The sequence below is a fragment of the Typopeltis vanoorti genome, chromosome 17 (assembly GCF_054136105.1).
Source record: "Typopeltis vanoorti isolate ZY-2024b chromosome 17, IOZ_Tvanoo_1.0, whole genome shotgun sequence".
Taxonomy (NCBI): Eukaryota; Metazoa; Arthropoda; class Arachnida; order Uropygi; family Thelyphonidae; genus Typopeltis; species Typopeltis vanoorti.
Window position 1 is genome coordinate 35,328,388 of NC_143565.1, and position 25,093 is coordinate 35,353,480.

Here is a 25,093-nt window from a genome sequence, read left to right on the forward strand (position 1 = left end):
ATTCCTTAAGTATTTAATAATCATGTTTAACTAGCATATAAGCCTTTCTACACGGTAACAGAAAGAAAGAAAAAAATGATAAACAAGGTGAATACGTGATATTTTCTATATCACATATGCAAAATCACTAAGAAAAATTAAGTATCTCTAAAAAATAAAAAAATAAAGTTTACAGAAGTTTAATGCTTCAGTAAAATATTTGTGGATTGTTTAATATGACAGACCTGCTCTACTAACATCTGTTATCTGGAGAGAATTGTCATCTCTAGATGAAATCTATTTAGTAGAAGTGGTTTTTATTATTATTTTTTTTTCACAGATTTCATTTAGATTTAAAAGTTGGTTTATTTCAAATAAAGATTTTCTCCTGAAAAATATTATTTAACATTATGAAAAATGGAAACCATCATTAATCACATTAATGTTGCTGCAGAAATCTTGCTTATCAGTTATTGTTATTACATGACACTTCAAGAAAACTAAGGACTCATTGCCAAAGGACACACTCCACATACCCCACCATCTACACTAAAAAGACCTCCATCTGCTTGCAACATTATATCACCCAGTAATAATGTTTTTTGCCTATAAATTGTGCATTATCTGGTTAATTTGCTTGTATTTGGGATGAGTGGTAAAGCTGCAGGACATACACTTAACATCTTGAAGTCAAAGAAGGCACAATTCGATAGCAGCAGTACCATTACAAAATTTGACTGCAGTAGTTCAGAAGCCTTTGCTAGAAGCTTCTTATCAAGTGGCATATCTGTGTATAAAGAAAAAAAGCCTCACAAAATAGCTGAAGAATTGGTGAAACCATGTGCGTTGGAAATTGCAAAAATTGTATTAGGTTCTGAAGCACATAAGAAAATTCAGCAGATTCCATTATCAAACTATGTGATTTGATCATGCATTCAAGACATCAGTCAGGATATTTTACTGCAAGTAGTATAAGATAAAACCAGTCCTCTGAAAGTATATTCAATTTGACGAGCCAAATGACATTGATAATCGCAGTAAGTTATTAGTATTTGTGTGATACATAAAGGAAAAGGAAATTTTGGAAGAATTTTTATTTTGTGATCAACTGGAACTGACAGCAAAAGAAATTGATATTTTTAATTACATCAAAAACTTTCTTGAAACATCAAATACCAATGGATTTGATTAGCACAATATGTCGTTAATCATTAATGCTGCTGCAGTAATCTTGCTTATCAGTTATTGTTATTACATGACACTTCAAGAAAACTAAGGACTCATTGCCAAAAGACACACTCCACATAGCCCACCATCTACAAAGAATTATTGCCTAACACCTGCGATGTTAGGCAATAATTCTGGTTTTTTTGCCTATCTCAAAAAAAGAAGTACCGCAAGTTACAATAACACACTGCATGTTGCGCAGCCATGCACTAGCATCAAGAACTTTGCCGGAGAACTTAAAAAATATTTAGCTACAGTGGTAAACATAGTAAATTATATTCGAGGACAGGCACTTAATCATCTTATTTTTCGCGAAGAAATCTGTACTAACCATAGTGTGCTTCTTTATCACACTGACATAAGATGGCTCTCCAAGGGACTTAGCAGGGTTTTTGAAATGAGCGAGGAGATTATTCAGTTTCTTACTAACCAGAATTGTAATTTAGTTCAAGACTTTGAAAGAAGAAATGCAGTAATTCGATTGGCCTACTTAGCAGATATTTTCGCTCACCTAAATGAATTAAAAAATATCAATGCAAGGGTATGGTAAGAACATAACGTCTAGTGAAAAATTATTTGCTTTTATTGAAAAACTAAAAACTTGGATACATCCGAGTTGAAAATGGTAATTTTACAAAACGAAAAAAAATCACAATTTTACCTGAAATGGTAATACATTTGTAACAATCAATTCTTTTCATGGATATTTTTCAACAAGAGATATTGGCAAAGAGCAGAAGTGGATACTGGATCCATTTCTTTTTGATCTTAATTCTATAAACGCTAATTTAATCAAAGAAGATCTTATTGAAATGCGAGCCAGTGCACATATTCAAATGGAATTTGAAAAATTGGATTTAGAGCAATTCTGGTGTACTCAGAACCATTTCCATAATTGGTAAAGGCAGCATTGTAGACACTTCTACCATTTGCTGCAACCTATCTTTGTGATATGGGATTTACATTCACTTTTGCACATAAAAACAAAATCCAAAATCGCTTAAATGCAAGTGATGATATGTGCGTAGCACTTATGAAAAAGGAATCTCGCTTTCAAAATAGTATTATGAAAAAGCAACAACAAATTAGTCACTAAAATCTTTCATGTTATATGTTGATACATATATATTTTTCAATAAATTGTTTTGCAATAAATTTTCTTTTCTAACAAATAAGAAACATTTTTCAAGGGGGTACGAGAATGTAAATTGAAGTTCACTGGGGTGCGGGCCAGTAAAAAGGTTAAAAGACTACTAAAACCACTGCTCGAAAGGAATGCAGAGAACTGACCAGGGCTTCTGACTTGATGTCCAATCCTGACCTTCTCATAGTGCACCCTGTTAGGTATCTACCTGGATACTGAATGGATGAGGATGGGCTGGCAATTTGGGATTTAGCCCAAAACAGAGAACTAGGACAAACAGCAAAAAGTCAGCTAGTGCAACAAATCCAAAAACCCACCCCAACTCAACATCGCTAGAGTTCAAGATCGGTACTATCAACATAAGAAGCTTGAATGGCAAAGAAATGGAGCTAGCTGAGGAATTGGATAAGTACCAGATCGACATAATAGGTGACAAACAAAAAAGACAAAAACTGGCGAGATCTTTCTGAGCAATAAATACAAAATGTTATATTCAGTCAATGACAATCAAGGAAAAGAAGCAGTAGCCATAGTATTCAACACAAAATACGAGGCTAATCTTCTTGAATGGCAGTCAGTCTCAAGTAGAGTAATGTGGGCAAATATGAGAATGGGGAACTGGACAATGAGACGTATTTGTGCCTATGGTCCCACAGAAGGTTCTACTAAGGTAGAAATGAAGGAATTTTTTGAGGCTTTAGAAAAAGCAACTGACACAATGAAAAAGGAAAAGTTGGTCCTTGTTGGGGATCTAAATAGCACAGTAGGAAATGATTGTGAGACATACTAAAATATTTTGGGAAAATTTGGAGAAAAGAGCAAAGCTAATAATAATGGCAAATATCTGTTGGATTTCTGCTCAGGACATGGACTGGTTATTACTAACATCATGTTCCAACATAAAAATGTGCACAAATTCATATGGAGAGAAGAGGCAAGGAATAAAAGTCTCATTTACCATGTTATTGTTGATAGTGATGTTTTCTCCCTGGTGCAGGACACCAGAGTGTACAGAGGATTTGAAATTGGAAGTGATCACTATTTAGTCTTGAGCAGGATAAAATTGAATTTCATATCGAAAAGAATAACATGTAAGAAAGTGTTAAAGCGAATAAAAGTTGAGCAGTTCTCACATGTGAACTGCAGACTAAAATACACAAAGATTATTGAAGAAAAAATGAAATAGTTTGAGAACAGGAATCAAATCTTGGAGATTCGGTGGCAAACTCTGAAGAAAACATTGATTGATTCTGCCAGAGGCATGTGGCGAGGTTGTCTGCAAGGATAAAAAAAATCAGAACTCCCTGGTGGACACAGGAAGTTAAAAGGGCAGTGAAGGAAAAGAAGAAAGCATATCAAAAGTTCCTATCAAATAAGTCACCTTGTGTTCTTAGAGAATACAGAAAAAATGCAAGAATGCTAAACACTGTGTAAAATAGCTAAACAAAAGTCATGGGAGGACTTTGGCAAGAATATAGAAAATAAATATCAAGGTGGCAGCAAAATAATCTGGAGGTTGTTGAAGAAGCTTAGGAATGGAGGAAAGAGTGATGTAAAAGGAGTTAGATATGATAAAGGCGACATGAAAACGGGAGAAAAAGATATCCTTGAAGTATGGAGTAATTACATTGAAAAACTGCTAAATGAAACAAGCAGTGATGACAGCACAGTGGTAAAAACCACTGACCAGGCATGCAGTCAGGAATACATATCCATACTTGAAGTAGAAAAAGCCATCAAAGGCTTGAAATGTGGAAAGACAGCAGGAGTAGATGATATTCGACCAGAAATGCTTAAGTATGGTGGTATAAGAGTTTTACAGTGGCTGCACTGCATAGTTCAGAAAGCCTGGACAGAGGGACGAATTCCCGATGATTGGAGTAGAGCTCTCATAGTACCCATATATAAAAAGGGAAATAAAACTGAATGTGAGAATTACAGAGGTATTTCCCTACTGAGTGTTCCTGGCAAGATCTATGCAAGTATACTTGAGAAACGGTTGAGAAGAATTGTGGAAGAAAAGCTTCAAGAACAAGCTCGATTCAGGCCAAATAGAGGCTGTCAGGATCAGATCTTCACTTTACGACAAATAGTCGAGAAAGCATGGGAATATAACAGAGATCTGTATTTAAGTTTTGTTGATTTGGAAAAGGCATATGACAAGGTGCCAAGAGTGAAGCTATTCAATACGCTACAGTTATATGGTGTCAATGGGGCATTATATCAAGCAATACTTAGTCTTTATTTGAGTTGTAAGTCAGCAGTTAGAATTGAAGTACAGGAAGATGGTTTAATATTAAATCTGGTGTGAGACAAGGATGTACATTATCCCCTCTGTTATTCGTTATCTATATGGATCACATTATGAAAGAAAGTGGTATTAAACATGATATCAAAATTGGAGATGTTAATGTCAGCTCTTTGCTTTATGCGGATGATATACTTCTAAATAAATCAGCTACAAGTCTGCAAGATTCTTTGACTAAATTGAATAGCTGTTGTAATAGATATGGTATGAAGGTCAGCAATAAAAAGACAAAGACAATGAAAATAGGCAGAATCATTGAAAATGTCAACTGTGTTGTGAATAGAGAACCTGTGGAACAAGTGAAACATTTCAGCTACTTAGACACAATTTTTACTGAAGATGGTAAATTAAATATAGAAATAGACAACAGAATCAGCAAAGCTGGTATAGTAGGAAGTCAACTGAATAAATTTATATGGAATAAGAGAAAAATTAGTCAAAACACTAGATTAGCTGTATACAAGACAGTGTTCAAACCAGTTTTAACTTATGGATCTGAAAGCTGGGTCAGAAGTAAAACACTTGACTAAAGACCACAGATATGAGAGTCCTGAGAAAGTTTAGAGGCATGAACAGATGGCAACAATGGCAATATCATATTAAAAACGAGGATATCAGGAAAGAACTTGACATTGTCAGTATCCAGGAATTCGTTAACAGAAATAATCTCAGGTGGTATGGTTGCTTAAACGGAATGGGCAAGGAAAGATTAGCAAAAGAAATATTATCTGCCAAGTTGGCTGGAAAACGACTCAGAGAAAGACCAAGATACAGGTGGATTGATATGGTACAAAGTGCCTTAGACGATAGAAATATAAGATCTGATAATGTTGTAGTCTTGACGAGTAACAGACTGATTTGGAGGAAAATTGTAGATAGGAAGTTAGTAATGATGTAATTTTTTCATGTAGTACTATCATATCCTGTACATCCCTTGAGGGTACATGGCAGGAATTTGATGATGATGAAGCCTGAAATGTGGAAAGCCTTTTCTGAAATGAGGAGTAGATGATATTCGACCAGAAATGCTCAAGTTTGGAGGTATAAAAGTAGTATAGGGACTGCACTGCATAGTTCAGAAGGCCTGGACAGAGCGACGAATTTCAGATGATTGGAGTAGAGCTCTCATAGTAACCATATATAAAAACAGAAATAAAACTGAATGCGAGAATTACAGAGGTATTTCATTACTAAGTGTTCCTGGTAAGATATATGCAGGTATACTTGAGAAACGATTAAGAAGGATTGTGGAAGGGAAAGCTTGGTGAAGAACAAGCTGGATTGAGGGCAAATAGGGACTGGCAGAATCAGATTTTCACCTTCCGACAGATAGTTGAGAAATCACAGGAATATAACAAAGATCTGTATTTAAGTTTCGTAGATCTGGAAGAAGTATATGACAAGGTACCAAGAGAGAAGCTATTCAAAATGCTACAGTTATATGGTGTTAATGGGGCATTATATCAAGCAATACTTAGTATTCATTTGAGTTGTAAGTCAGCAGTTAGAATTGAAGTACAGGAAGGTAGTTTAATGTTAAATCTGGTGTGAGACAAGGATGTACATTATCCCCTCTGTTATTCATTATCTATATGGATCACATTATGAAGGAAAGTGGTATTTAACATATCAAAATTGGAGATGTTAATGTCAGTTCTTTGCTTTATGCAGATGATATTATATTTCTAAATAAATCCGCTATAAGTCTGCAAGATTCCCTGCCTAAATTGAATAACTGTTGTAATAAATATGGTATGAGGGTCAGTAATAAGAAGACAAAGACAATGAAAACAGTCAAAGTTTTCATTGTCTTTGAAAACATCAACTGCATTGTGAATGAAGAACCTATAGAACAAGTAAAACTTTTCAGCTACTTAGGCACGATTTTTAATGAAAATGGTAAACTAAATATAGAAATAGACAACAGGATCAACAAAGCTGGTATGGTAGGAAGTCAACTGAATAAATTTATATGGAATAAGAGAAAAATTAGTGAAACACTAGATTAGCTGTATACAAGACAGTGTTCAAACCAGTTTTTAACTTGAGGATTAAAGATCTGGGTTAGAAGCAAAACACTTGATAAAGACCGCAGATATGAGAATCCTGAGAAAGATTAGGGGAGTATACAGATGGAATCAATGGCAACATCATATGAAAAACGAGGATAATAGGAAAGAACTTGACATTTAGCATCCAGGAATGTGTTATCAGAGCTAATTTCAGGTGGTGTGGTCACTTTAACAGAATGGGAGAGCAAATGTTCCTGCCATCTGGTTGGCAGGAAAAAGGCCCAGAGTTAAAATTGGTTTTGACTAATTTCTTTCTTATTCCAAATAAAGTTATTCAGTTGACTTCCTACCATACCAGCTTTGTTGATTCCTTTGTCTGTTCTATATTTAATTGACCATCTTCATTAAAAATCATGCGTAAGTAATTGAAATGTTTGACTTCTATAGATTCTCCATTCACAATGGAGTTGATATTTTCAATGCTTCTGCCTATTTTCATTGTCTTTGTCTTGTTATTTCTGATCTTCATACCAAATCTAGTACAACAGTTATTCAATTTATTCAGGGAATCTTGCAGACTTGTAGCAGATTTATTTAGAAGTATGACATCATCTGCATAAAGCAAAGAGCTGAGATTAACATCTTCAATTTTGATATCAAGTATAATACCACTTTCCTTCATAATGTGATCCATATAGATAATGAATAACAGAGGGGATAATGTACATCCTAGTCTCACACCAGATTTAACATTAAACCATTTTCCTGTACTTCCTTCAATTCTAACTGCTGACTTACAACTCAAACAAAGACTAAGTATTGCTTCATATAATGCCCCATTGACACCATATAACTGTAGCTTATTGAATAGCTTCTCTCTTGGCACCTTGTCATATGCCTTTTCCAAATCGACAAAACTTGAATACAGATCTTTGTTATATTCACATGATTTCTCAACTATTTGTCGTAAAGTGAAAATCTGATCCTGACAACCTCTATTTGGCCTGAATCCAGCTTGTTCTTCACCAAGTTTTTCTTCTACAATCCTTCTCAACAGTTTCTCAAGTATACTTGCATAAATCTTACCAGGAACACTCAGTAGAGAAATACCTCTAATTCTCACATTCAGTTTTATTTCCCTTTTTATATGGGTGCTATGAGAGCTCTACTCCAGTCATCCAGAATTTGTCCCTCTGTCCAGGCCTTCCGAACTATGCAGTGGAGCCACTGTAAGACTTTTATACCTCCAAACTTGACCATTTCTGGTCGAATATTATCTACTCCTGCTGCCTTTCCACATTTCAGAGTTTTGATGGCTTTTTCTACTTCAAGTATGGATATATATTCCTGACTATTGAGTATTTTTTACCACTGTTGTGTCACTGCTGGTCTCACTTAACAATTTTTTTGAAGTAATTACTCCATACATCATTTCTAATTCTCTAATCAGAATCTAATTGTTACAGCACTCTTTTCTCTATTTCTGAACTTTTTCAACAGCCTTCAGAATATTTTGCCAGCTTCCTGATATTTATTTTCTATGTTCTTACCAAAGTCTTCCAATGACTTTTGTTTAGCTTTTTACATTTGTCTCTATTTCCTAAGATCACAAGCTGAATTATTTGAAACTTTTGATATATTTTCTTCTTTTCCTTCACTGCCTTTTTTTTCAACTTCCTATGTCCACCATGGAGTTTTGATTTTTCTATCTTTGCAGACAACCTCACCCACATGCTTCTCAGGCTGAATCAGTTAATGTTTTTTTCATGGATTTACACTGAATCTCCAAGATTTGGTTCCTGTTCTCAAACTCTTTCATTTTTTCTTGAATAATGTTTTAGTCTACAGTTCACATCTGAGAGCTGCTCAACTTTTATTCGCTTTAAATCTTTTTTTTACATGTTCTTCTTTTCGATATGAAATCCAATTTTATCCTGCTCAAAAGTAAAGGGTATCACTTTCAATTCAAATCCTTTGTGCCCTCCAGCATCCTGCACCAGGGAGAAAACATCATTATCAACAACAACATAGTCAATGAGTTTCTTATTCTTTACACCTCTCCTCTCCATGTGAATTTGTGCACATTTTTATGTTGGAACATTTTATTAGAAATAACTAGTCCATGTCCTGAGCAGAAATCCAACAGGTATTTGCTATTATTATTATTAGCTTTGCTCTTTTCTTCCAATTTTCCAGATATTTTTGTAAGTCTGACAATAATTTCCTCCTCTGCTATTTAGATCCCCAAACAAGGATCAACTTTTTACTTTATTGTGTCATTTGCATTCTTAAAAGCTTCAACGAATTGTTCCACTCTACACCTTTGTAGAACTGTAATATCTTTGCTTCATCTTTACTTAGCTATCATTAATACAGTGGGCCATCTTAACTTCCGACTATCATCATATATATGCTTACACTATATCTTATCTTTCATGCGCTATAATCTAGCAAATTTGTTTATCGACTGCACCAGCTAGATTCTATGTTGAGCGTGAGAGTATAAGATGGTAATCCAAAGACAATACAGATAGCGTATTCGTATTCCCCACTTTAATCTATTCTAACCTTAAATCAGCCGTGGCAAAAATGAATAAAAATTGTATATAGTTCTCTTACATAGGATAATGCATTGACATATTACAGTTCAGTATGTTGTTTACAAACCATTTATTTAAGTCAATAGAATATTTATAACAAGGTAGTTACAATTTCCTTACTACTCCAAACTTTAGTTCTGAGCTAGCTTAAGATCTAAACATAACACAACTCAATTATGAGACATATGCTAGTCAAGCCTAATTTTACTACTACTATACAGTTGCTCACAAACATTTTACATACAATCTTTGCATACATTCACTTTATATACTTGCAGTAATACAATTACAATAGTTACAAATTCCTTTTAGCAGACAGTCCTTCACATTATCTTAACACATTCGCTGCCATGCTCCTCTGGCTTAGTTCGTTTCTGCACGCCAACCACTTTCACTTCTTCAAGGTCAGTACGAGTCGACATATGAGTATATTTATAATTGGCTTGCGAGGCTCATATACCAACTACGAGTATACTCTTAGTTAGCAGCGAACGTGTTAATGTTCCACTAGAATCTTCTTATCCTTCTCTTCATTTACCGTATTCCTCCTCGTTAATTTCTTTCCTTGCTCACGAAGTCAACCATCCCTTTATTATAGCAGCTCCTTTCCTTTCTGACAGCTCGATACAACGTTTCTCTCGTGGCAGCGATCCAAATAGATGAAAAGTTTCTCTTTCACTTCCCGACCACAAATGGCAGTGATCTCAGGTAAGAGAAAGCATTGAAAACCCCGGAGATGAACCAATAAAGCATATATCTTTCACTTCCTGACTATGAATGGCAGTGATCTCAAGTAAGAGAAAGCATAGAGAATCCTGGGATGAAATTCCATTCTGACAATGTGCCTTATATAGACCTAGATTTCAGTTTTGCACACGCATGCATTTCTTGAAACTGGTTACGTTCTCACCTTCAGGCATGTGGAGATGTCACTTTTTGCGGGCTTTTCGAATTCCTTATCCTTGGCACTTGTTGACCTTTGGATACGATGACATCATTCTTCGCTAGTATCTGTAACTTTCCACTTATGGTAATCCCCTTAACTCTTTACTAATCTTAGCGGCAAACTTGCTGACCCATTAGTCATAACTTTCCACGAGATTACATCATGTGCCACATTGTAACCAAGGCTGAATACAACTTACAAAAAATACCATTTCAATGAATATTTATAACAAGTCTTTTTAAATTAGGTCAACACCATAAGTTACGTATCATGAGATTTTTTTTTTTTTTACATAACCTTCTGTAGGACCATAGGTACAAATAAGTCTCATTGTCCAATTCCCCATTCTGATACTTGCCCACATCAACTGTACTTGATATGGCTTGACATTAAGACGATTAGCCTTGTATTTAGTGTTGAATACTATGGCTACTCCTTTTCCTTGATTGTCATTGCCTGAATATAATCATTTTGTATTTATTGCTCAGTAAGATCTCACCAGTTTGTCTTTTTTATTTCAGTCACCCCTATTATGTTGATCTGGTACTTATCCAATTCCTCGCCAACTCCATTTCTTTGCCATTCAGGCTTTTTGAAGTATAATATTGGAGTCTTGACAGATAACAGATTAATTTGGAAGAAAATTGTCAAGTGCAAGTTAGTAATGATATAACTTTTCATGTAGTACTATCATAACATCCTGTATCGCCTGAGGGTAAATGTTAGGAATTTGATGATGCTCAACTGAGAAATCATGGGAACATAAGTTAACTCTGAATGTTTATTAAAAGATACGGGCTAATGAAAATTCACATAAACATAATAAATATGGGACCATAAGAATAGTTTGTTATGGTGGCTAGTCTGATATAGTGAATTTCCTTCAGATAGCATTGTTTCTATGTGATTTTCAGCAGTTTGTCAGCAAATTTATTATAACAGCATTTACTACAGTGAGAGAGTACCATATACACAAGGCACAATCTGATTGTGCTGGTAACAGCAGTGGCAGAAATGGGGAATGTGCCTATGATATCAAAAGAGTCAGGTACACAACAGACATGTAAATTCTCAATCTATAAATTCTTCATGTCATAAAATAAGAAAAATAAAATGTTTACCTGGATGAAATTTATTAACAAGTTAGTAAAGTATATGGAGAAAATGCCATGATTCAGGTAATGGTGAGATAGTGTAGGGAATAGGAATGTGTATGATGGATGGACAATAATGATGGATAAATAACATTCAGGTGAATGAGATGATAAAGTAATCAGCAATCAATGCAATGGCAGCACTGTGGATCACCAAAAGGCAAATCAATTCAAATGCATGATTTTCTCCAGGAAAATCATGTGACCATGTTTTGGAACAGATGCAGTGTTTTGCTCACCGACTAAGCTTCAAGGAAAAAAAGACGTTTATTGTAACACTAAAATAATTGCAGTGGTTTATTCAAAAAAAAGGTGAGGTCTCTGGCTCCGAAACCGTTTTGATTTACAACAATGCATGACTCCATGCTGCTCAAACATGCCAAGTGCTTGAAGAATTTAACTGGGTAACCTTCTCTCCCTCTCTAAAGCCCAATCTTGCACCAGTGACTTGTTTTTTATTCCACTTAACGAGATTTTTAGCAGCTCAACAATTCGACAGCAATGATGATTGTATGAAGATGGCCATGAAGGATTTGGGATGAGATACAAAAACTCATGCCCTGACATGACAAATGTCTCAATGCAGGGGTAAATAGTAACTACATAAAGCAGCAGCTGATAGTATGTTCATGGAAGTTTTTTTCACTTGGCTATGCTACCAATTATATATTTGGTTTAATCCTTTATTCAAGTGTAAGCAAACGAAGTTTGCTCTTGAAGTATTTTCAGGACTGGGGCAACTCATTGTAAAGGTGGTATATGTTCTGATCACTTGCCTTAGTATCCCATAATGCAAAACATCTCCTTGCGGAGATGTATAATGCTATGCATTACTACCCAGACTAGTTTTGACCCTTATTGAGGTCTCGTCAGTGGGAGCCAGATCCAGAGGTGGTAATACTAAGGTGGAAGTAATGCAGAAGTCATATCACCATATACCAGTTGCCAAAAAGTGTCAACACCTTATTAAAATTCTCCGGATTAGATATAGTTGAAGGAAGTTTTTTCAATTGGCTATGCTACCAGTTATATATTTGGTTTAATCCTTTATCCAAGTGTAAGCAAATGAAGTTTGCGCTTGAAGTATTTTCAGGACTGGGGCAACTCGGGCAAGTGATCGGAACTTATACCACCTTTACCACAAGTTGCCCCAGTCCTAAAAATACTTCAGGTGCAAATTTTGTTTACTTACACTTGATTAAGCCAAATATATAATTGGTACCTGATAGTATGTGTAAATTTGTGACAAAGTAATACTGAAAATGTCATTTCATTCATTTACAACCATCGGAACTCTGTTTCTGGAAGCACCTAGTGTATTCCTTGGGAATAAATCAATAAAAAAGCAAAAAAAGCAATTCACTCAAATGCCATTGACTAAGTAATCATTATGTAACTACAATTTAAAGCCAAATATGGAAAAGTGTCTTATACTGCCACACGCTGTCCACAAGCCAGTTAAGAACAGGGAAGAAAATGGAAAAATAATGGGAATAATTTATGATTAAAAAGGAAGCAAATTAATATCTAACAGGTATAAAGATTTAAGTATGAAATCTTAAATAACATCCAAGAAAAGCACAAAATCTTGCAATTTTACAAGTCGATGCCTCAATAATCTTGTCTTAGTTTAGTCCTTGCAAGAAAATCAAATGAAAAGAATGTTTAAGTTTAGAATTAATTTTAAAAAACCAGCTACCATATGTATGTATGTAGCTATTAGAGAGTTTATAATAGTTGTGTAATATCCATAATAATTCATTCATATACTCATTGTGGAGCAGTACATGAAACTTATTTTCAAGACATAATTACTTCGTTCCTAAATGGATTATAAATTTTGCAATGTAATTTTATTATTAATATGTGTGGTGTTTTAAATACAATCACACGATTATGCCTCCCTCTTGCTACATATCAACTAATAAATTTTAGTTGTAAGAAATATGTAAATAACTCAGTTGTAGATCAATCCAGCACCATACTTTGTCCCTCTTGTAAAAATTTGATAAAGATCATTCTGAGGAAACAGGTACACATTTATTTACACAAAGCGATTTAAAAAATGTTGAATAATGAATAACTGACTCAAAACTGTGTGCAAATTTTTATTTTAACTAAAAACAAAACCATTATACATAGCTCTATTACAATTTGAAATTTGAGAATAACTTACATGTCCTTGGTATCTTTATAGACAATCTTGCTACATGTTTAACATAATTTATAATCTGTCAGATGATCTTGTTTTATCCCAATAACGTCTGTGCCGGTCTTTTGATCTCTCATGACGATAACTGTGTCTACTCCTGCCATCATCACGAGATCTGTAATCCCGAGAATGAGATCTTCTAGAAGAGGAATGACTTTTGGGTGACCGTGATCTGTTACGTGAACCCGAACGAGAGCGAGAACGTTTGTTCCATTTTTCTGGGGAATCTGAATGTATCCTTGATAAAATAAATAAATATTCATTTCTGAAGGAATGTTAAGAGTGAACAACTAATTTTCATTTAACCAAGCAATATTAAAATTGATAAAGTTTATAAGTTATTTACAATCACATGATTATGCCTCCTGATAATGCCATCAAGAATTAAATCTTGTTTTTATTATCCACTTTGTAATGATATTGTTATATTAATCTATTGCTGTATAGGAATATTGGTGTATAGGAGGTCATTTAAGCAGTTAAATATCCTTAAAAGATGTGACTCCCTGAAGTCTTGTTACAGTTATAGCATTACTTGAAAAATACAAATGGACCTCATAACACGTTAATTATAACCTCTGAAATTAATGTAATATAAACTAAACAGTATATCAGAGAACATGCATTCACTTCGGATATTACAAAATGGACTAACACAGTAAAAATAGAAAGATCCTTAGTTCCCTCCCCCCACACACCCCTACCCTCAAAGGTTCACAAACCTTTGAGGGTAGGGGTCACCAAAAAGTTGACAAGTGTCACCGATGCTACCAATCTTACAAAGTTATTCATCAGTGGGACATGCAGGACAGTGTTATTCCCAAAGAGCATTTGGTACAGTATTAATTACTGATTATTATTATAATCAGTACTCTTAATTAATATACTGGTTATGATAATGCACAGTATACATTATTACATCACCCACATAGCTGTCATACTGTTTCAAACTCATTCACACTAGACGCATTCGCTACTTCAATAGACAAACTGTTTGACTCACCTACTGCTATGGAGAAAAAAAATCTAGTTCTCACCCCTTAACTGCACAAACTTCCCAGGGATGCCTCCTTTTATTCTCTCCACTCTTTCCATATAATGAAAAATTTTGCCAACTGATATGACATCCTTTCAAGTTTATACAGTCTTGCCATAAATATATGCCTCCGTAAACCGTAAGCGCAATTGGAAGAACAGTGCACTCGACTGAAAATATCTGGGTTCAATTCTCATTGTGACGAGGGAAATCCTTATATGGACTTTTTCAACTGAAGTTGAGTTAGCCAATCTCATAAAGAAGTAGCAGGGTTGTTTTCTCATCAGGTTTTTTTTTTTTTTTTGATCCCATATACAGAAAAATCACCTTTCAGAACAATGCAATTTACATACAAAAAATATTGTTGTTGGTGATGGTGGGCAGTAGTGTCGTAGATCAGAGAGAGTGAGATGTATTTAGTGGAGTAGAGTGCCTCCTGCAATGTTAAATATATAACACCAAGCAGCTATGTATTTAATATGTAGCACCACTTGGACTCCCTGGCAGTGTCATATAATAATAATAAATATTATTACAACTTCCACGCTGCCCACAGAATTGCACAAGCTCAGTTCCATTAGCGGTGTGCTGTGTGCAATCAACATTTGTGTTTTTATAGTAGAGAGGTAGGGGGGGTCTAGCTATTAGGGTTAACATGCAGTGGGGAGATTATGAGAATGTGCAGATGTAATAGCACTTCACAAGGTTGGAATGCAGCCACATTTTCAACACGTTAAGAACACTCGGGATCAGTAGGATGTTTGTGTATAGGACTATTAACCATTATAACGATACAGAAGATGTATCTGACCACCAAAGAACAGGTCAACCATGCTGTATTACAAATGCAACAGCTATTGTAATGCAGTATAGTTTGGTTAGGGGTATACAAGATGCATTTCTGCGAGAAACGGTCAAAACCTCCACCAAAGTGTACCAAGACACTGTGAGGAGCCTGTGGTGCAGCCCCTGAACAACACTATTTCAGGGTAGGCAGTGAATCCACCAACAACACTCAGCCCCTGCACACAAGACAAGGACCGCACAACAGTGTTTGGAGCCAAATGTTCCCAACCACATATCACATGTTTGTATGTGCTGAAAGTTGTAATGATAGATTAAAGATTTATGCACTGTTCAAGTTGCAACATGTTTCTGTTGGATGTTGTCTGTGCACCACCACCACCATCAGTATGTGGCTTCACAGACATCAGTCATGCATGAAGGAAAAAGGGGGACATTTAGTGCTGTTATATATGTGGTGTGTGTACACTGAAAATTGTAATGATTTACTGATACATTAAAAGTTTATGGGATATTCAAGTTGTAACATTTATGGCAAGTCCTCTATTATGTTTTCTCCTTTACCTGTGTGTCTGCAGCCCACATAATTTACATCTTATAATCCTGATATCATCTTTGAAACCTTTCACAGCTTCTTTATCTCCTCAGAACCTAGGAGACCAAATCTGCATGCAGCAGTCCAGGTGTGTTCATATCAAGGTCTTGTAAAGTTGTAAGATGACTGCCTTATCCTTATATGCCAACGTCCATTTCAGCAATGCAATTATCCTCTGAATTGTATTTTCAATTTTTGCTACATGACCTTTGAGCTTCAAATTCCTATCCATTTCAACTCCAAGATCCCTAGCCTCATAAGGTTTCTCCAAGCATAATTTTAATTATAATATGCATTTGAAATCTCATCATGCAAAGTACATAACTTTACACTTACTAACATTTAAATACCTTAACAAAGCTCAACAATATTACAGTGTACTCATTCACTTTCAACTTAGCTGTAACATTATAAAACATGAACCTTCTCAAACTGAACTACTCCTCCTTGCAAAGTATAACTTGTCTGTCAACTTATTTATGTGAGTTCTTAACCATCTCACTAAAATTTTCAGTTACTCCAGGGATACTGAAGTTAGATATCAGTTTTTGCACATCCTTCTACAATGGAATTATGAGTCTTTCCATTCCTGTGGGACTTTTCTGGGTTCATTGAAATTATACAACTGTGTGAAGAATCTAACCATTACCATAAGTTCTGAATACACTTTCAGCATATGTGCTGATCTCATCTGTCCTTATGCTGAATTCTTATCTGTTATGCAACAGATACTGAACCTCCTTGCGCACCTCTATCTCTTCATCCTATGTAGTGATAGTGTTGTGTGCCACGTTACAAACACCAGGTTGATAGATCTTAGCAAAGTGAGCACTCATTATCTGAACAATTACACCTACTTCAGACACAATGGTAACATCTGCATGCATTCAGTAAAGTTATTCTTCCATACTCATTCTTTCTTCTACTTGCAGCATAATGATAAAAAAATTTTTGGGTTGCCTTTAGACTGCACAACCAAATTTCTCTTCAAACTCTTAATTTTTCTGGCAGGATGCTTATCTTGCCAGGAAAATTAAGGTCAAAAGGTGGATAATTGGGAGGAGACCTCCACAAAGCCTTTTAAGGAATGCAGAGAACCAACCAGGGCTTCTGATCTAATGCCCATTCCTCACTTTGCTGTACTGCATCTGTTAGGTATCTACCTGGATACTGAACAATGTGCTGGCAATTTGGGATTTAGTTCACCAAATTGTATTTTCATTGGCTTAAATCATAATGCAAAATGATGGTACGACATGATAGCCCCATTGTTTTTGTTAAGATATTAGGACAAACATCAAAAAGTCAGCTACTGAAAAAAATCCAACTCAACATCAGCAGAGTTCATGATTGGCACCATCAACATAAGAAGCATCAATGGAAAATATATGGAACTTAGCAGACCTGGATAAGTATAAGGAGACAAAAACAGGCAAGATCTTTTAAACAAATAAAACATCTTATACATAGTGTTGAAACCAATTTTAACTCATAGTCTGAAAGCTGGGTTTGAGATCAGTTTCTCAAAGACTAAGGACCACAGATGAGTTCTAAGAAACATTGGTAGAGCAAAAAACAGATTGCATCAGTACCAAAATCACATTTAAAATAAAGATAAGAATATGTGAGCAAATGTAAGTGGTATGGTCACTTAAACAGGATGAAGGAAAAAAATTATCAAGAGAGGTGTTTAATGTCATTACATAGCAGAAAAATCTCAGAGGAACACCAAAATTTCAATGGATTGGTGCACTTGGTACTTAAGTGCACGATCTGAGAATATTGAGAACATAATTTAGAAGAAAATCACCGACTAGGAAACTAGTAATAAACTTATTGCATAGTGCTCCAATAGTACACCCTTGAGGATAGGTGTATATATAGAAAATGCTATATTCCTTGAGAATTTACTTCCAACAGAAAAAGAGCAAATAGCTATAATTTGTTTTTCTAAATTTAGCTTTGGCAATACTGAGGTTTGAGCATGGCCCCCACAAGGGTGGGGCTGACAGGGCTCTAGCCTGGGGGCACTGGATTAGGGGGCTGCCCGTCTTGTCGGGTCGGCCAGTTAAGTGAGACTAACAAAAGACAATAAGAAACTTTCTAAAATATGAATGAATATTTGCTGAGAGGAGACTACTAGCTTTTGCAATCGATTCCAACCCATTATCCATCTTTTCAGACTTATGGTTACTCTTCTGAACTTCCCATTTGAAAGGCTTTACTTTAGTTTTCAGTTTTCGTTTGCCCGTCTCGCTTTCTCCTTCAACACTGAACACAATTAAAGTCTTGAAAAAATATTTCAGATCTTATAAAGGCATGCTAATGACAATGTTTTGGCACAAAATATTAGCAAATATTGACAATAAGAACATTATTATACAAAGTAAAGGAATATCTATTGAGGTTGAGTCCGCACTTATAAGATAATTAGCGCAAGAGATACAACACTTACGACTCGTGGGAAAGTGTTCTCCAAGAAGCAAAAGTAGTTGCTGAAGCAATCGGTGTGTAACCTCAATTTTGCGAAAATCGAGAAACTACTGTAGAACCTGAACAAGATTTCAAAATTTTTGTAATTTATCCAGTATTGGATTTCATTATGAATGATTTAAAAACAAGGTTTGAAGCAGCAGATAATATATGTGAATTATTCTCATCTATTTTAAATTTCCACAACTTGGATGATAGTCAACCTATCACAAAAGCAGCAAAACTTGTGAAAAAGATCTCAGAAAAGTTATTGAATGAAATTCTTCACCTTAAAAGTATTCATAAGATAGTTTTTGGCTAAGAAACAAGTCTGGTGAGACTTCTGAATGCAATTTATGACAAAACCTTGCAAGGTATATTTGCCAATATCTGCCTCGCCATTAAACTATTTTGCACAATACCGGTTACTGTTTCTTCAGCTGAGAGATTATTCAGCAGACTGGCCAATTCATTGAAAACATGGCAAAAGAGCACAAGTAGCCAAGAACGACTTAATCATCTAGGAATTTTGTGCATCGAAAATGATTTGATAAATTTGCATCGACAAAAGCTAGAAAATATACTTTGAAGTAATTTTGAATATTATTATTAGTTTGTATTATGTAGATGTTGGTAGTTTTTTAAATAAATATTACTTTTGTGTTATCATTTAAACTAATTGATCCTAAACCATGGAGATTGTATAGCAATGCGTTGTCCTTAACCTGAGCAACTGGTAGGGGGCCCGCCGAAAATCCTGGCCTGAGGGACCGCTTCAGGATGTGGAGGCCATGGGTCTGAGTATTGTGAACTCAGCCACATTTTTTTGTTAACCAATCCAGCTAGACAACTCTCTCTCTCTACTGATAAAAATGCGAATGTTGATTGCACACAGTGTCACAAATGGATCCAGGCTCATACAATTCTGTGGGCAGTGCAGAAGTTGTAACAGTATTTATGGCAAGACTGTGTACTATGTAAATCAAGACATTACAAGGTGCAAAATATTTTCCTATTTTCTTTTTCATTTATCTAGAATATTTCATTTCCCCATGAGTTAAAAAAGATTTTGAAATACAGATCTTTCATTAGATTTTCAATTTCTGATTGGACATACCCTTTTCAGTATTGCCATGCATAAACAAATAAAAAGCTGGAGAACTGACTATCTTACAAAACCAGCATAAACTGCATATTACAGTTCAGTGAAAAAACAATCTAACAGCTTTCCCTAGTAGAAACAGACAATGTTAATTATATCATAAATAGGAGACATTGGATATAGGAAGTTAATGGCATTTACTACAGATAAATATAATTGTCTCATGAAGGTAAAAGTTTCAGAGGCCATTTGGGAAACTTTGTAATAGAATGGAATATCAAAACATGGAGAGCTGTACTCAGCTGTGATGGACCTGCTGGTGATATAGCATAAAGATCCACTGTTAAGGACAGTGCATCTTTATGCTATGAGGTTAGGGTGCAGTATCAAATGATGTTGTACCCTAACCCTCAAGGTACAACATCATTTGAATACATCTAAAGGAAATGGCAATTTAGTGGTTATATCAATGCAGTGTCTGTATTCCTTGTCAGAAAACTGGAAAAAAAAACATGACACAGCAAGAATAATTCTGACCAAAACACAAAAGCTAAATAACTAGTGCAGCTGTTTTACAAGAACTACAAGCAGACAATAAAGATTACTACTGTGGATAAGAAAATAGTCACATATTTGTGCCTATTTGAAATTTCTTGCAATAATATGAAACCATGTCTATTGTGATAACAAAAGTACCGATCTGAATGGATATAATAAACCATGAATTTGAAACCAGAGGAATCGTGCAGTATCTAAACTACCAATGAATCCATGCACTTATCCCAAACTGCACAGATGCGTAGCTTATCCCATAACATATCACTGTAGCTAGAAAGATTTGGGAATGATTCAAAATATCTTAGCCAGCAAACCTGAATCAAAACATAATCTGGAGAGAAGCATACAAGAAATGAACAACTGCAAACCTTAATTTCTTGCCAGTGATATACTTTAGAAGGGTTGTCTATGTCAGACAAACTGCAGCCACTTCCTAGACACTGCACAATTTTGTGAATTAAGCCACAGATGCATGCAGTAAACATGCAGTAAACAGAGGTTTCAAAAAAGTGACTAATATTCAAAAAGCGTTACATTTTCAAATTATTACATATCGCACAAATCTACTCACTCCTGTTTTCGAGGCTGACTACGACTTCGACTGCGACTTCTGGAATTGAACCATTTATTATTCCATTCCTTCCCACGACTTTCTCTACCTTCTCTTTCGACATTAAAATCCCTTTCTTGCTTAGGAAATTCTGGCTCTTCTTGTTTTTCGTTTATAGAGTTCTGAAATTATACAGAAAAAAGATGCAGTTTTATGTTTTATAATTACATCAAACTCTTATATTTAAATTGCAATCAAATACTTATTTAACCATAACAAAAACCATATTCACTCATTTTGTCAATTGTGATTTTAAGTAAAAGTTTTTAAAGTTGTTAATTTCAACTTTCTCTATCCAGATTAACCCTTTGAGCAGTAAAGCAGTTTAGTGTGTGATCATTTTCCTGATATATACCCACAAGGAGTGTTCAAGTTATTATGACAGCATTACATGATTAAGTTCATATTATTATTAATCTCCTATACACAATTTTCTCCTATCTATTACTTGTGCGCACTCCAATATTGTCATATCTAACATTTCATTATTCTAAAGCACTTCTGACTGACCTTGGTTTTCTTCTGGATCTTTCCTGTCAGCATCTTGGCATCAAACACCTGTTTTGCTAACCTTTCCTCACCCATTCTATTTAAGTGACCATACCACCTTAGATTAGCTCTGCTTACACATTTTTGAATGCTAATAATGTCAACTGTTTTTGGAATAGAAGTATGGTGACATACTTCTATTCCAAAAAGGTGTGAACTGGGCAACTGACCAGTGGAAAACAGTACTCTGGAATGAAGGTTCACCTATTTCCAGTCTGATGACAGGGTGCGCAGGTAAAGTTTGGTGGTGATGGAGTAATGGTTGGGGGGTGGGGGCATTCAACTGGTTTGGAATGGGATCACTGGTCGTTAACTGTGGTTCCATGAAGGCAGCTCCGTACCTTGATATTCTGGATAATCAGGTACTGCCTACACTGTGAAGTTTTATGGAAGGACCAGTGTTATTATCAAGATGACAATGCCCCATGCTACAAAGCTGCAGCTGTCACGAAATGGTATGAAGAGATGGGTGTTAAATGACGGGACTGTGCAGAGTCCTAACATCAATCCCATCGAACACCTGTGGGATGAAATGGAGGTGATTGAGGTCTAGAGCAGCACATCCTTGATCTGTCACAGAACTCAGCGCTGATTTGATTGAGGAATGGAGACAAATTCCACCTGATATATCTGCCACACTATGAAAAGTCCCCCTCAAAAGGGTGCAGAAGGTGATCAAAGTCAAAGGTAGACATACCTGATATTACAGGTTTGCCTCTTGGTATCAATTGTAAATTGCTAAAATGTCTGGACAATTGTGCGATTCTTTTCTTGACTACTTGTATAATAAACTATAACACTTTTTATGAATGTTAGTCAAGTGAGTTTTAATTTTTCGTCCTACTAGTTTCATCGATTTTTGCTATCAGCATCTTCAGGGATACAATTGGTAAGCAATATGAAGGTAACAGACTAGATTTTAACTGACAGTTCTAATTCATACAAAATTAGTATTGTGCGAGACAATGCACGTGTCTCGGGAACATGATTTATTTGTTACGAGACATAATGTAATTGGCGTGAAAGTTCATTTCTTTGATGTTTAGTGATCTAATTAAAGTTTTTCAAATTTCCAGTAGGATTAGACCTTGATTCTTGTTTAGGTTTCCTGTTGAATGGGCGACCGTAGCGGCCTCCTTGAAGGTTCTGGAATGGTAGTTCTCTTCTATATAGGGCATATGACTCTTATCCCACTCAATAAGATGGTTGGTAGAGGCAAAGTGGGAAGAAAGGCCTGAAATATCTTGCCTGTTGTTTGGAAGCTTCTAGAGGTCTGACCAACGTAACTAACACCACAGGAGCAAGGTATATTATATACTCTAGAGTACTTGTAGAAAGGATGAGGGTCTTTCAGTGATCTTAAAAATTTCCTAATAGTATTGACTGGCTTGAATGCTACTCTAATATTGTGTGGTTTTAGAAGGATAGTCAATTTTTTGGAAATGCTGCTGACAAATGGAATAGTTATAGTACTGATGTATTGGGTGTCATCACGTTGTCTTTGTGGTATATCCGAAAACAGAATCTTGTTGCAGTCTTTTAGGATAACCATTTAAGGATAGCTCTCTGGATATTGTAGTTAATTCTTTTTGTAAGTCATCCTGGTCTGTGGTGTACTGTATAGCTCTTTTCTTAAACATATGGATAATGCTAAGTTTTTGGGATATATGATGTGACGAGCTAAAATGGAGGTAAGTCCAGTATTTGTAAGTTTTCTATACGCAGATAGGTTGATACTGTTATTGGTTTGTTTCTTTATTAGGATGTCTAGGAATGGAAGTTTTTCATCTTTTTCAATTTCTAATGTGAATTTGATGGTATGGTGGAAACTATTGATTTGGTTGAGATAATCCATTAGTTCTTTCATATGATTTCAAATGATAAAGATGTCATCTACATATCTGTACCAAGTTTTCAGTTTTGGTGTAATTTGAGAGAAGATTTTATCCTCTAGGTCTTCCATGAATAAGTCAGCACAAGAAGGAGAGAGGGGGCTACCCATGGCTAATCCAATAAGTTGTTTGTAGACTGTTTTTTGCCAAATGAAATAGTTCGAAGTTAAACAATGATTGAACAAAGTAGCGATGTTTCTTGGGAACAAGTTGTCTAAGATGTTGATGACTTCCACAACTGGAATGTTTGTAAACAGAGATGTGACGTCAAGGCTTGCTAGTATATCATCTTCAGAGATAGGGATGTTTTTTTAATTTTTTAATAAAATGTTGAGTTTTTGATATAAGTATCCGAGTTGTGAATGTGCTGTTGTAAATTCTAGGCTAGATATTTAGACAGTTGGTAAGTTGGAGAATAGATTTAGGAATGCCATACAATCTCAGAGTCAATGGGTGCATAGATTTTAGCTTTCTTATTAAGTCTATAGGCCAGTTAGTCATTTCATGTAATAGTTCAATGGTGTCGTTATGGTTTTTTTTGCATAGGATCTGTACTGAGAATGTCATAGACGTGTCTGATAATAGATTTTTAATTTTCTCTTCGTCATTTTTTGTATTTAAGATAACAGTATTATTGCCTTTGTCAGCTTTAAGTATGATGATGTCTTTATTATTCTTTAATTTGATAGTGTTCTTCTTTCCATTTGGTTTGAGTTGGTGTTAGGAGATCTTGACAGAGCGGAGAGGATTATGCTGCTTTTTAATCGTTAGTCATTAGCTATTGGGTGTGGTAGCAATGAGATGGTTTTTTCTAAGTTGCAGATGAACTATTTTAGGAATAGCTATAGGTTTTAAGGCAAAATTGAATCCTTTTTAGAGAATTGAGATCTCAGGTTTTGTTAAAATGTGTTTAGATAGGTTCACTATAACTTGGTTATCTGGTAGAGACAGTTTAGAGTTAATGTAATTATCATATAGCAAGTTGAATTTATCAATTTGCATCTTTTTGCTGTAACTGAAGGTTTTGGCATAACTGTTGCTAATCATATTGTCTAAAAGTTGCCAGGTATCTACGTCAAGGTTATTAGAGATGTCTGTAAACAAATCATAGCATTAAGAGTATTTGGCTGAGCAAGGCTCTCGTATGGCTAATTCTTTCTCGGAGAAGGGCAAATGAAGTTTGGTGGTAAATAATATTAGCTTTTTTGTTTTAAAATGTTGCTTGAGACGAAGAAATTTTGGGATGTTATTGTCTCGACACCTTTTTAAAAATGTCAGATGATTTAAACACCTAGCCTTTTTGCATTTTAAACCTTCAAGATTGCGTACCTTTCGTTTAGTGATCTTGTCGATCCTGTTCATAGTGCGATTTTCTTTTCTTGACTACTTGTATAATAAACTATAACACTTTTTATGAATGTTAGTCAAGTGAATTTTAATTTTTCGTCCTACTAGTTTCACCGATTTTTGCTATCAGCATCTTCAGGAATACAATTGGTAAGCGATATGAAGGTAACAGACTAGGTTTTAACTGAGAGTTCTAATTCAGACAAAATTAGACCTCTCCTCATAATGTAAAACAGTAATACATCTCCTAGGAGCTGTGTTTTACATTATGAGAAAATATTAAGGATAGTGACAGAGCTTGCTCCACCTTTGCAACGAGTTGCCCTAGTGTTGTACTACCCAGGTGATGACTTACGCTTGGACTCGCCGATAGTTCTTTGGCATGAAACTCTTAGATTTCGATCTCCGAGTTTCACATCCGGCTTTAAAATAATGAGGGATTTATTATCCCCTTATCAGTGATTATCATGAGTTATCAGCAGATCATACAATCTGCTGATAACTCGTGTTTCATTTTTTCCCATAATGTTTACTGATAAATTTAAT

The 25,093-nt window shown here is 35.2% G+C and overlaps 1 protein-coding gene across 3 annotated transcripts in view; it reads right to left on the minus strand.

The window, feature by feature from the left end:
* Nucleotides 1-13,463: 13,463 nt before the first annotated feature.
* LOC150097287 (putative RNA-binding protein Luc7-like 1) overlaps nucleotides 13,464-25,093 on the minus strand; it is a 121,339-nt gene continuing 109,709 nt past the window's right edge. For all 3 annotated transcript variants that reach the window (XM_090407615.1, XM_090407617.1, XM_090407616.1), the window contains 2 exons: nucleotides 20,721-20,881; nucleotides 13,464-13,820 (listed from right to left, as the gene is read on the minus strand). In XM_090407615.1, coding sequence (XP_090263741.1) covers nucleotides 13,595-13,820; nucleotides 20,721-20,881 — 387 coding nt within the window. In that variant the 3' untranslated portion in view covers nucleotides 13,464-13,594. The remainder of the gene's footprint in view (nucleotides 13,821-20,720; nucleotides 20,882-25,093) is intronic.